Source organism: Diospyros lotus, chromosome 15 (assembly GCF_014633365.1).
Source record: "Diospyros lotus cultivar Yz01 chromosome 15, ASM1463336v1, whole genome shotgun sequence".
Lineage (NCBI taxonomy): Eukaryota > Viridiplantae > Streptophyta > Magnoliopsida > Ericales > Ebenaceae > Diospyros > Diospyros lotus.
In genome coordinates this window covers 33,815,962-33,829,920 of record NC_068352.1, presented here as the reverse complement: position 1 = coordinate 33,829,920, position 13,959 = coordinate 33,815,962, and the positions used below count along the sequence as shown (strand labels likewise).

The following is a 13,959-nucleotide window of genomic DNA, read 5'->3' as shown; positions in this document are numbered from 1 at the left end:
TTTTCTGGTGATTTTTGCAGAGCATGGAAAAGCTTCTGGACCTTTCAGCATCCACTTTGAAGAAGTCTGATGATGTTTTATGCATGGATACTCAAAAGGTAAAGTATGGTTCTTATAGAATATGAGTACCAGGTGCTACCGTATATAATTTACATTTGAAGATTGGAAGAATTTGAATGGGGATCAGTTGATTTTTTGGCACTGCATATACCATTTCTTCCTTTCTACAGTGTGCAATGATAAAGAATTGCAACAACAACAATCACAAGCCTTGATCTCACTTGGAATGCCTGATAATTGGTGATTGATGTTTTAAACATGGTCATTTGAGATATTTATGTTCTATTTGCACCTAAATCATTCAGGAGAGTTTCTTTGAACAAATTGGATTAAGGATTTCTTGAATTTGTATTTAATTGTCCCTGTTTCTGTATCTTCAGTCTTATTCTAGTTCTGGGGTCTACTATCAACAACTGTTAATATGAACTGATTTTTATGCAATGCAAAGGTGATTTAGATTAGTACATGGAAATTCTGAAATCATGTAGTATTTGTATTATTCAAACTATTTTCATCATAGCAAGTGATTATAAATACATAATTCGCACCTGCATTATTTGGTGCTATTATTGTATGGTTACATCCTGAATTATTTGGTTGTTAGCACATGTTGGGTTACATTCAGTTAAATTGTCAACTTCATATGCTCTTCTTGATTCTTTATTTGAACACCTCTTCTTGAAATCAATCACCTCTAAACTTGACATCTCCATTTCCTTCATCAAACTATTACTTAACGATCAAGTAATTCTCTCTCTCTCTCTCTATATATATATGTGTGTGTGTGTGTGTATGTATAGACATATAATCTGAGAAATCCAAAACCAGAAATGCTCACAGCAGAATTAGCAGTTTGCTTGTAAAATTTCAGGTTGTTATTTTTGATATTTGTATGCTGCTATGATCACGAGGGTGAGCTTTAGTAGCACCAGGAAGGTTATCCCTTTGTGATTGGAAGGTGATGGGTTCAAGTTGTGAAAACAGTCTCTCTGCAAAGCAAAGGCAAGACTGCATACAAAAATAACCCCATCCCGGCTATTGTAAAGCTGGCAGCTTTGTGTATTGGAGATACCTAATGTATGTTGCTATGATTATGTTTTGAGGTTTTCTGTTTTATGAATGTATGTTTCAATGCAAAATAGGATGGCGAAGTATCCATGTGTATGAAGCAAATTAATTATAGTTCTTTGCTTTGATTATTTAGCATCTAATTGATTTCAGTGCAATCATTTCTACAACAATTGAGAATTATATTTGTACTGTTATTTACTTTATGTCTTTAGTATGTTGGGGGCTTAGATGTAATAGTTTATTGATGTTCTAGAAATTCTTTAAAATGGATTGAACAGTCCTTCATTCATTTCTGTGTTTTTGATTCTTTGACCTCCCAATTAGGCTGCATAATAATTACAGAAATAGAAAAAAGTAGAAAAAAGTCATTTTATATCGTGGTTGTGAAATTCATTTCATCATATTAGCTAATTAAGTTGGAAAAAAGAGTTCAATTTGGATAGCAAAAATGCATATGTAATTTCAAATGAAGTATAATCGGGAATAATTTAGAGGTGTCATTACTCAAATTCAAGGAGAAAACTAGAGGAGTTAGCTAGATAATGAGTTGTCAAACTGTGGATAAGAAGGGGCATGCTTCAAGTTGACGGTGCTATGGGGATAAAAGGTCATGGTGGAAATGTATGATCTTGTGAGAATAAATAAGCTGGCCTAGAATTTAACAAAATCAATTGCCCTAAAATACTGAGTCTGGTTATATAAAATGATTTAATGATCATTTTATATAAAAAGATGAAAAATCATAAGGCAGTGGGACCAGATAATATACCAATAGAAGCATGGAAATGCATGGGAGAAGAGGGCATCTCCTGGCTAACGCAACTATTTAACGCCATCCTTAAATCAAAAAAGATGCCAGATGAGTGGAGGAAGAGTACTTTGGTTCCTATATATAAGAACAAAGGAGATGTTCAAAATTGTGAAAATTATAGAGGAATTAAGTTAATGAGTCATACCATGAAACTCTGGGAGAGAGTAATAGAGCAGAGGCTCAGAAAGGAAACAAAGGTGTCAGAAAATCAGTTTGGTTTCATGCCTGGTAGGTCAACAATGGAAGCTATATATTTACTGAGGCGTTTAATGGAAAGGTATCGAGATCATCAGAAGGACTTACATATGGTGTTTATAGATCTAGAAAAGGCCTATGATAGGGTCCCTAGAGAAGTATTATGGAGGGTTTTAGAGAAAAAAGGAGTCAAAATAGCCTATATACAAGCCCTTAAGGACATGTATCATGGTGTAGAGACAAGGGTCAGAACATGCGGAGGGGATACTGAACCATTTACAACTACAATAGGACTGCATCAAGGTTCTGCACTAAGTCCATACTTATTTGCCCTAGTAATGAATGAACTCACTAAAGATATTCAGACAGATGTGCCATGGTGTATGCTATTTGCAGACGACATAGTGTTGGTGGATGAAACAAAAGAAGGAGTGAACACTAAGCTTGAGTTGTGGAGAAACAATTTAGAATCTAAGGGATTTAAATTAAGTAGAAAGAAAACAAAATATATGGAATGCAAATTTAGTAAAAATGCAAGAATGGATGATGTTATAATAAAATTAGAAGACCAAATCTTACAAAGAAAAGACCATTTTCGATATTTGAGATCAGTGATTTCAAAAAGATGGAGAAATCCACGAGGATGTCGCACATAGAATTAAGTCAGGTTGGCTAAAATCCCATTACATGCATCGGGGGCGTTATGTGATGGTAAAATCCCATTAAAATTGGAAGGAAAATTTTATAGGACAGCTATAAGACCAGTCTTGCTGTATGGCTCAGAATGTTGGGCAATCAAATACCAGCATGAGCAAAAGACGAGTGTAGCGGAGATGAGGATGTTAAGATGGATGTGCGGACATACAAGAAAGGATAAAATTAGAAATGAAGTTATTCCTAATAAGGTAGGAGTAGTGCCAATTGAGGAGAAGATGAGAGAGACTAGACTAAGATGGTTTGGTCATGTGAGAAGGAGACTAAGAGACGCTCCTGTGAGGAGAGTTGATGAAATGGAACAATTAGTCACAAAAAGAGGTAGAGGTAGATCCAAGAAGATTTTGGGAGAGACATTAAAATTTGATATGAAATATATGGATCTAAATGAGGATATGACAAAAGACAGAAATACATGGAAGTCTAGAATTCATGTAGCCGACCCCACATAGTGGAATAAAGGCTGGATATGTTGTTGTTGTTGTTGTTATGTAACCAAGCCCAAATTAGTCAAAGGAACTATGTTGAAGATTGTCTCAAGGTAGTGATAGGTTAATATGCAGTGTTTTGTATGCGGTTATGGGTTAGTTGATAGGCGGATGGCTCTCTTGTAATATTAGTTATTAGTGGAGGGAAAATCCAGGAATGTCATAATCAGCCTTAGGAAATATTACCCTATGTTCTATGAATAGGGGAGGGGGGCTGAGGGAGAGAAAAGCGCATATACTATTTCTGTTTTTACGAGAGCCTAGAGAGTGAGAAAGTTGTGAGTTAGAATAGTCTTGTTCATTCTTGGGAAGGCTTGTATCGTGGGAGAGAGAAAGAGGGAAAGACCTGTTGTTATCCATCAATAAAGAAGGTTGCTCGGTGGTGGTTTCAAGGCTGGATGTAGTGCCATTCACATGGCATGAACCAGGATAAAATTCTGTCTCCTCATGTGGTTTGAATGTTTCATTTCTTGTTCTGTTTATACTTTGATTTCTGTTCTTTTATTGACTGTTAATGTTGTGGTGGTTGGCTAGTAAGTTGTGAGTGATTTTAAGGGGCGTGTGATCGGTTTCTTGAGAGGATTAAAGGTTGCCAGTGCTCCCAATTTATAACAAACTATGTTAAGGTTTTCTGTATTCTATTGATGCTGAATGAAGTATGTAGAACAAATTACATTTAACTTACTCAACATGTTTCTTTTAAATTTAATTTTTCCCAATAATACATTGGTTGATTAAAGTTCAGACTGGGTAACGTAGTAATCAGGCTTTTAAAGACGGAAAAATGTTTGCCTCTGACTTGAAAGGCTTGATATGTTGTTGTATCTGTGCCCTGTTTCCTATTACTTGATAACAAAAAATTGCATTATTGCCTAGTGCAATTTTATAATAAAGTTATTATTGTTTACAAAGTATGCAATTTGGTCTAGCCACTTTTATGCTTGTAATATTATATTGGTAAGTTATTTTCAATCTAAACCTTGATATTGAATCCAATATTAAACATCAATTCATATTTGTTCTTCTTTCTTATCTGGGAACAGCCTACAGATCCAGAGTGTCTTTCATTTGACAAAAAACCACAATACGTAAATTCATCCAGAAGGTAATTTTTCTTTTCAATGTAATACTCACTTTAGTTTTGGATCTATATTTTACTGAAAATAAAATTCTCTTCTAAATGAATTACTCAAATGTACTATTAATGCAGCAGTAAAGATAGATTAATGCCTAGAAATAAATCTCCCAATAGAAACAAAGACAGATATGATCTCCAGAGGGAGGTGTTAGAAGCATTGTTCAATGTTCCTGCAAGATCTGAAGAAGCACCAAAAAGAACTATCCCTGCGAAAGGCTTTAGAGTATCAAGAGGCTCCAGTCGGGTTGTAGTTGAACCATTAAGTGAAGCTGCAACTGAATGTAACACCACTGTTGCAAAATTGCTTGTGACTGGGAATGGTAAGGCAGTGTGCATTTTAGAGTTATATTAAAGGATATGTTTCTCCTTGAAGCTATTCTTAGAGGTTGCTGAAAATTACAGATGATACAATCCTTATCCACTCATTCTTAGGACTTTTCTGCCTGTCTTGGGATTCTGATATATCTAGTTGTAGGCATAAAGTTTCATGCACATGTTGATTAGACTTTTGGAACAGGCTCTTCACTTTCTTTCTTCTTCTTTTAAAACATATCAAGAAACTCATAGCAATAAAAGTTTTAAAGACAAGCCTTGCAAATTTTTTCCTCTGATTAAAAGCTTTCTGAATGAAAAGTAAATTATGCTCCGTCATCTGCTGTTTTGTCCAGCCAATAATGTCCACATTTGAAACTTCAATAGCTATGTATGGCAGTTATTGATCTAGATGAATCCTATCAAAAACATTCTTATTATAAATGAACAAAGACCATCAAGTTCATTTATGATGTTTGTGCAATGTCAAAAAGATCCATAGGAAATGATTAATATCTTTGAAATATCTGGTATTTTGGCCAAATCCATGCTTTTTTAGAATTTGATTCTCTCAATCTTCAGTAAATTGTTCCTCTGGGAGTGGCTATCATCTTGTCTACTCTTACCATTGTACAGTTTCCTCCCTCCCCTTCAATATAACTTAGAGAGAAAAATAACTACCTAGCTATTTTTAAATCAGTAAGCTCTGACAGATGTACATCTGAGTGCTGAATGATTAAACTGCACTGATTGCTAATAGTTATATTAACGTATCCTGGAAGTGATTCTTGCTGCTGAATGATTAAATTGCACTTAATGGTAATAGTTATATCAATGTGCCTTGGAAGTGATTCTGCACAACTTTTGCATCACTTTGCTGTTATGTTCTATATTTCTCAGCTCTTTGAGATTTTCCCTCCTGAAATTGGTGCTTTCTGATACATGCATATACTATTGTGTACAGAAAATGAAGATGACAATGATAGCTATCAGGTCCTGCGCAAAGCTGTAAAGGAATATTGGATGATAATGAAAGAATACTATAAAGCTGTAAGTTCTTAATTTAGAATTATTTTAGCACAGACATGAATTGTAATATTCTGTTCTTCAGTGCAATTCTCCACTTCCCATGGACTGGGAATTTCGGAATCATCATTGGAATTATATTATTTAAGATCTGATAGTTTTTAGTTCCTTGACAGGCTGTTGATGCATTTGGCAAGGGGGAACATGCACGAGCACACAAACTTCTTGAAGAGGTATGCTTTTCTTTTTTACTTTCCTAGACTGAGCAGTTGGAATTTTAGAGACATTGGTAGGCATGAAGTTAACGAACAAAAGCTGCAGAAAGAAAAACATGAATGTGAAGGCTGTAACCTCATTGTTTTTATTCATATCATCATACCTTTAAATAGGCAATACATGTCAACTGAATAACAAGAAAATAGGATTTACTGCTGGACTTAAATTTAAAAAATAATGAAATTATCTCAACCCACTAAATCAATAAATAGAATTTTGACCTAATCAACCCACTAAATCAGCAACTTTGAATCAATATTCAACATTCTTCCTTAATTCAAAGTTGCAAAACTTCAACTTTTTATGGAGCACTTCTCTCCAAATTTCTTCCCAATTGTGAAGCACTTCTCTTCACTTCTTGATGCACTTCTCATCACAATCAATACTTCCTTCAAATGTTAAAAAAAACTCAATTCAGTTTCTTGGAGCACTTCTCTCCAAAAAATTCTTCTTGGTGCACTTCTCACCAACTAGAAGAGCGTTTCCTCTTCAATTGCCCCTTCAGCTGCCTTCACTGTATTTGCTTGTTCTTTCATGTTAAATCTGCAATCCTTTTTCAAATGCCCAAATCTTTTACACTGGAAGCATTGAGGCTTCCCCTTGTGCCAACAATCTTTCTTTTCATGACCAGGCTTTTTGCAATGGTCACATTCTGGAATTTTTCCTTTCTTCTTTGACGATGAACTCTTGGCAAGATAAGCTCCCTCCATCGTCTTTTCACTTTCTTCACTTCTCATAATCCTTCTTTGCTCCTGAGCTTGCAAGGCTCCGATTAATTCTGCCAATGTAATTTGGCTAATGTCCCTTGAATCTTTGAGGGAGGAGATTTTTGCCTCAAACCTCTTAGGTAGGCTTATCAAGACTTTCTCTACGATCCTGCTGTCAGGTAGCTCTTCTCCCATAAGTCTAATTTTATTTACCACCGTCATTAGTTTTTCAGAGAACTCTTGGATTGTATCCTTTTCATTCATTCTAAGAATCTCAAAAATTCTTTTGAGATTCAACACTTGTATTCTCTTCGTTCTAGCATTCCCTTGATATAGCTCTTTCAATACATCCCATGCTACCTTAGCCGTTTCACAAGCCATGATTCTTGAGAAAATTGATTCGGAGACAGCAACGTGTAATTGAGATAAAGCCCTCAGAGCTTTAGCTTCTGCTTCTTCATGAGCTCCGATTTGATTGAGCGTAGGATTGTTGCCAAGCGGAGGTATCTCCCTTTCACTTTTGACCCACTGCCATAAACTGAGACCTCTCAAATGAGCTTTCATTTTGACAACCTATACTTGATAATTTTCTCCATCAAAAACTGGTGGTGAAAGAGATGATGTGTTGGTGGAAGCCATAGAAATAAAGAAGGCGTTGATGGGTTCTCTCTCACAGACCCCTTAAAATCATTGAATGCTTTGATACCACTGTTGGAATTTTAGAGACATTGGTAGCTATGAAGTTAACGAACAAAAGCTGCAGAAAGAAAAACATGAATGTGAAGGCTGTAATCTCATTATTTTTATTCACATCATCATGTCTTTAAATAGGCAATACATGTCAACTGAATAACAAGAAAATAGGATTTACTGCTGGACTTAAATTTAAAAAATAACGAAATTATCTTAACCCACTAAATCAGTAAACAGAATTTTGACCCAATCAACCCACTAAATCAGCAACTTTGAATCAATATTCAACAACACTGATCTTAATACTCAAGTTCCACAATTAATTCATTTTCCAGTTATAACTTGACTAATCTTTGGGTTGGCTAGCTAATAATATAATTTTGCTGCCAAGCTGGTGGTCTGATTGAGTTTTGGCCACAAAGATAATCCATTTTCTTCTCCCTAGTTTGTCGTTTTTAGATTGATGTTAAGTGGATTATGGTGAATATGAGATATCCACCCAGTTACTGCTGTCGTTAGTTATATATGGTTCTCTTTGGTCCTGACTCCAATTATTGAGAACTTTTATTGCTGGTTGAATTTTTTAGTTCTAGATTTCTGGAGGTTGTGATGTTAGAAAACTCTTATATCTCTGCTATTTGGAAGTTTGGCCTAGTATGTCCTGTTTTGGAGTATCAAACATGTCAGAATATTTGGCTGAAATAGTAGAACTATGGAGGTCTGAAGGTGCTGCTTCATATCACTTTGCTGGTGTAATAAAGCTATGGAAAGCTTGTAGGTTGGTGAGGTTTGTCATATTACAAAAGGGAAAGAGGTGCAGGTTTGCTTAACATAGGACATGATTGGTCCCTGGAATTGCAGCAAGTAGTTGATAAGTTTCTGGAGACAACCAATTTTAAGGCAAGATCTCAAGAGACATCATAATCACTATCATCAATTACACCTTATCCTAACCAATCAGGGTTAGTGGCACAGCTTTCATAATGTCATTTGACTTCTAAAAATCACATTGACAATACAAATCTGTGCAAAAGAATAATATAGACAAATCTAGTGAGGGAATGATGAGAAAAGTTCTAACTCCTTCATATGGACACACTTCATGAGATCGCAGTGAATGAAGACAATTGATATGGGATGATTACGGCTTGATAAGTTAGGTTTTTGCTTTCTGAAGAGAAACCAGTAAGAATACAAGAATCTCTCTCTAATGCTACTCCATGCATCAGAAAAGATTAAAAAAATCACAACTCACACAATACAATCTTGCTGAATTGAAATATTACATGCATTCTTATAGGTTATTTCCCAACTCTATTAGGATTAAGATGTAAGCACAAAAACTAAGTCTTGACTAATTCAATTTTGTATACATATATATTTCAAGTGTTATATTTTTGGTATGTGTTTTAGTTGTGATAAGCATGTATTCCAATGAGTATACATACCTTAATGTTGCATGGTGAATCGAGAAACAAGGGTGTATATAGGCTACATGTTGGCAACACATGCTGCTAAAAGGGTATAAGTCATTGTTGGTATTATGCCACCAAGAGTGCTAGAGGCAAGAGACTGCTGCAGTAAGACTGGCTGAATTTCTGCACTAGGGATGCTCACTTTGTTTAGGTTTTTTGGGGGACCTAACTGAACATTTTGGTTATGCATTCTTAGTGCATCTTTAGATATGTGTGATTCATCCTTTGGCCTAAGGAAATGCATTTTTTTAGCACCATATAGAGGCACAAATAGCCTAATGGCTAGGGCTGCACACTACGGAGCATTTTGCAATGCATTTGTATTTTGTGCTACTTAACAGTTGGAACAAGGCAGCATGTGCTATGCGCTGTTGGAGAGCTACCTCAAGGTTGTAAGATGGATTGTTAGTAATTTGTCAGGGGTTCAAAGACTGATAGACAGCTGCAACATTTGTTGCTGTAGGTCTAATTTGGGCTTTAGGTTTAAATTACAGATTTTTGTTCTAGGACATGTCTCTAAACTTTAACTTAACTTAAGATTAAAATATGTGATTGAAATTAGGTCTAAATTGTAGAGAAATTGACTGCTGCATTGCTGGAAGCAAGGATTGCAGCCAGCAGATGTGAAAAATTCTGCTAAAATTTGACTGTGTTAGGCTTATAGGGAGACTTCTTTACATCCACAAAAAGGGGGCATTCACTATGTGAAGTCCCTAATTCATTTGCTCGCTCAATTTATTGTGACTATTGTCCTCAGTCTCTTACATCCAGCCAAAGCCAATTTTTGAAGCGCACACATATCTCCAACGCTTTGTGCATCAGTTTTGACCTTTTAGGATCCAGAACCCTGTTCCCTGCCCAAAAAAAAAAAAAGTAGATTTCTGATCCATACCCTTTTGGTCGTAGGTGCTGTCCTCCAAAATGCCATGCTTCCCTTATTGTCATTTGGATGCTCTATATGTGGTTAGATTTACAGATCTAGTTATTATTAGACTATGTCAATTGAAAACCCTGGAGGGTAAGTATGCATTTTTCATGCTTTTTAAAAGGGATGGGTTTGGGTAGATTCAAGAACCACATCGAACCAATGCCTTTGGTATGTTTTGGTTCATTGTTTTATAGTTCAGTTTGGTCTTGGGTCTTTTTTTTTTTTTTTTGACCTAATTGAAATTGGCTCAGTTCTAGGTCTACCTCTTCAGGTCCTTGAAATTATATATATATATATATATAAATAGAAAAAAATATAATACATATTGCATAATAATAATATAATAGCAGTAAGCAGTTAGTAACCTAGTAAATAGTAATAGAGTATATCTTCCATAGTCGTCGTGTTGACTATTAGTAAACTGGGTCCATTATAGCTTTAACTTAGTAAACTGTTGTATAACTAGTGTTGAGTATATTTTTTCCCCAAAATATAATAATCAAAATTTGAGATTATTATATGTAATATAAAATTGAGAATCAAACCAAACCAATTTGACTTTTATCAAGTTGGTTGGCTTGGTTTTATTTAGTGATTGTTTCAGTTCTGGGTCTTGATTTATGACTTAATCAAGATCGGTTCTGGTTTGAATTACTAGAAAACCCGAACCAACTCAACACATGGATACCCCTACTTTTTAACTTGTCTACCTATCGATTCTAGAGTAAAAAATGGAATCGTTTATTGGTATAATTTCTTTAATTTAATAACATGCAAGCAGACAGCTAACATTGTTTGAAAGCTGCTTAGTAAACAGTGGCAGTGTATATAACCACTGGAGGGAGATGCAGCCAGTAAATAATAGGCAAATAAAATATCTGTTATGGTCCACTGTAGGGTATGGGACTTGTCCCACATTGGAAGTTCAGGTTCCTAGTGTAGGATTTATAACCTCTTGGGCACCCTCCCCTTAACAGCTAGCTTTTGAGGAGGGTGAGTTCTACTCGAGGGTTGTAACAGTGGTATCAGAGTTGACCGACTCCCAGTGCAAGCGAGCAGAGATGGAGGTGGCGCCGGCATTGCAGTGTTCGCCCGGGAATAGCAGTGGCTAGTGCACAGCCTATCGTCGTGGGCATCGGGCTGCGGAGCGTAATAATATGTTATGATCCACTGTAGGATATGAGACTTATCTCACATTAGAAGTTCAAGTTCCTGATGTGAGATTTATAACCTCTTGAGCACCCTTTCCTTAACAGCTAGTTTTTGAGGGTGAGTTCTACCCGAGAGTTGTAACAGTGGTATCAGAGTTGGCCCCATGACTCCCAGTGTAAGCGAGCAGAGACGGAGGTGACGCCGGCATTGCAGTGTTCGCCTGGAACTAGTAGTGGCTAGTGCACAGCCTGCTGTTGTGGGCATCGGGTTGCGGAGTGTGATGATATGTTATGGTCCACTGTAGGACATGAGACTTGTCTCACATTGGAAGTTCAAGCTTCTGGTGTGAGATTTATAACCTCTTGGACACCCTTTCCTTAACAACTAGCTTTTGAGAGTGAGTTCTACCCGAGAGTTGTAACAATATCATAATATGATGGGTCTTCAAATAAACTGATTTGAATGGCCAGACATTCATAGTTTGTGAAACATTGACAAACCCTTATCATGCAGTTTTATTACTAACTTGATTACATATTTTTTTATGTGTTTGTGTGTGTATTGTGTTGAAGGATAAAGATGTGGCCAATCCTAAAGGATTAAGAAGATATTCCATGGATGAGATGAGAGGAGGATAATTCGGGAGAACTATCCTCAAGCTGATGTATATCTTGTATATTATTTGTAGATTAGTTAAAGTTATTTTATCTTGTAATCTTGTGAATTTAGGAGTTTATCTAGTAGCTGTAAATTAGGAGATAAGTTTGTATTGAACTAGAAGACTTGTGTATTTAATTCTAGCTGCTAATGGAGGAAAGATACGGTAGTTTTCATTGATCTACTGAATCACTTCATATTGGATGGGGTGTTTGCAGGGTCATTTCTTCAAGATAAAGGCGTGCGAAGCAGATGAAAAATCTACTCAGAAGTTTCTTGAAGCAAGGTAACATTGTGTATTTTATTACATTCTACTTGTAAGTACTCAGTATACGCATTGAATTCTGGTTGCAGAGAGGAGGAAATGTCCCTTGACCTGCATGAATATGAACCAAAAGAAGCAATGCGCCTTTTAAGACTTCATTTAACTTCTCTTTCTGGCATCCCAAGTAGGTCATTCCCCCCACCCCCCGAGTCTATCTGTTCTTCAACTGACCAACTGAGTGAAGTTACATAATACGTTTTTCACTTCTCGCTTTCTGTCAGCAATTCAATATCTAAAAGTCATAGTAGGTACTGGCGTTGAGGATACAAAAGCAGCACGGCGGAAACGACTGGTGAGGCCCCACTAACTATATTATGTTTGTTTCCCTATAACTGCAAAATTATTAGTCATTGGAAAGATTTGTGTAGCCTGCAATCTTTCAGAAAATACAAAGCAATGACCATGTTTTTTTCCGCCATGACAAATGCGTACCTTTCTTCAGCATGGGCCTGTTTTGCATAACATTTAATTTTGTTGTTGTATGCTTTTATATTTTGTTCTGAATATCAAAATGGAAATATAACGAAATTAAACTAGCAAAATTTTAAGAAGTTTGGAAAAACATTACTGTTAAGTTCTCTCTCTAAAAGTGCGACATGATAGACTGAATGCTTTCAAGGCCCATGCAGCCTTTTTTTTCCACTTCTCCATATATGTGAAGAATAATAAAGAAAAGAGGCTGACATTAGTTAAAAGAATTTTAAATATATTATTTTTAAGTGTTTTTTTCCGGGTTGTTGAAGTCAATGGTATGTCGCCTGTGGCAAATTGTCAGCATTCCATTCCCCTCCAAAAGCTGCCCTGCAACTTAGAGATCTACTTCTTGATTTTTTCCCCAATTTCATGATGCTTCACAATTCATCACATCTGATGGGTGGTTTCTTGGTAGTCTTTTCTTCCAGATAAGTACCTCCAAATCTGTAATTAATGTTTTCCCGTGAAAGTATGACTAAATAAAAAAAAAGTTCTCTAAGCAGAAAAAAGAAGGGACTCTTTGTGTGTGCTTTTGGCTGAATGTATCTTCGTGTTTTCGCATACAGTTATTTTTAAATAGTATTATAGTACTCACGTTTTGTGTGCGTACATTGTAGTCCTAATGCTTGAATAGGAGATATATGACAGACTAGGTAAAATATTTTCCACTTAGTCTTACATGACTCTCTAATTAAAATATTTACACAACAAACACGAATATTACTAGACAATCCACTAGTTAGACTTCCAAACGATTGGAGTAGTGACACTTGTCAAACCATGGCGATAGCAACTCTATTTCAGTTCTGTGCCATGTAGTTTCATTTAGGCATCTGTGTGATTCTTTGTGTTTAGTCTTTCTCGAGAAAAGGACAAAAAAATTATGCATGTTATGAATTTTCTGATTTCAGGTTACGAAGCTTCTGGATGGAGAATCCATCAAATGGAGTGAGGAAAACAATGGTCAAACAATAGTGATCAAACTAGATGAGATTGACCCAAAATGTTTGAGTTTTGCCAACAAATGAGTGGCAAGTTAATACAACTTATGACTTGAGGTTAAATGTAATCTGAAACTTTTGTGACCCGTCTTGTCATCAACTGGAAGAGAAGCCATTGAGCTTGGCCCCTGTTGCTTTCCTGGAGCCCATTTGAACATAGAAATTAAAGTATAGATTGCTGGAGCTCTCTTTGGTTGTTGAAACTTTCAATGATCAAAATGTTACATGAAGATTGCCTATCTAGATGTTGGTCTCTTTAGAATTGGGCTATGAAGCCTTCCTTAGGGTTGTCAATTTACATCAGATATCAAAAGACTTTGGAGGAGGCTAAGCCTTTGTCTTGCTATCGTAATTGTCTTGACCGGTGTTTCTTATAATATTATCGACTATTGTGGATTCATGTTATTGACTATCAACCTTAAACAGGTTCCTTGAAACCACTAATATTAGTTAATT

The 13,959-nt window shown here is 36.0% G+C and overlaps 2 protein-coding genes across 18 annotated transcripts in view; one reads left to right on the top strand and one right to left on the bottom strand.

The window, feature by feature from the left end:
* The window catches only part of LOC127791768 (putative nuclear RNA export factor SDE5), a 52,871-nt gene extending 38,938 nt beyond the window's left edge, over nt 1–13,933 (top strand). For 3 of the 17 annotated variants that reach the window (XM_052321793.1, XM_052321794.1, XM_052321795.1), the window contains exons 8-12: nt 5,992–6,048; nt 11,922–11,989; nt 12,058–12,152; nt 12,250–12,320; nt 13,414–13,923. In XM_052321793.1, the coding sequence (XP_052177753.1) occupies nt 5,992–6,048; nt 11,922–11,989; nt 12,058–12,152; nt 12,250–12,320; nt 13,414–13,530 (408 nt within the window). In that variant the 3' untranslated portion in view covers nt 13,531–13,923. Of the gene's footprint in view, nt 1–4,382; nt 4,445–4,549; nt 4,798–5,753; nt 5,840–5,991; nt 6,049–11,921; nt 11,990–12,057; nt 12,157–12,249; nt 12,321–13,413 lie in introns of all 17 variants that reach the window. The other 14 variants (XM_052321798.1, XM_052321791.1, XM_052321796.1 and 11 more) reach the window with 14 other exon arrangements.
* Nucleotides 1–13,959, bottom strand: part of LOC127791767 (choline transporter protein 1-like) — a 55,940-nt gene that overhangs the window by 21,410 nt on the left and 20,571 nt on the right. The window lies entirely within an intron of this gene.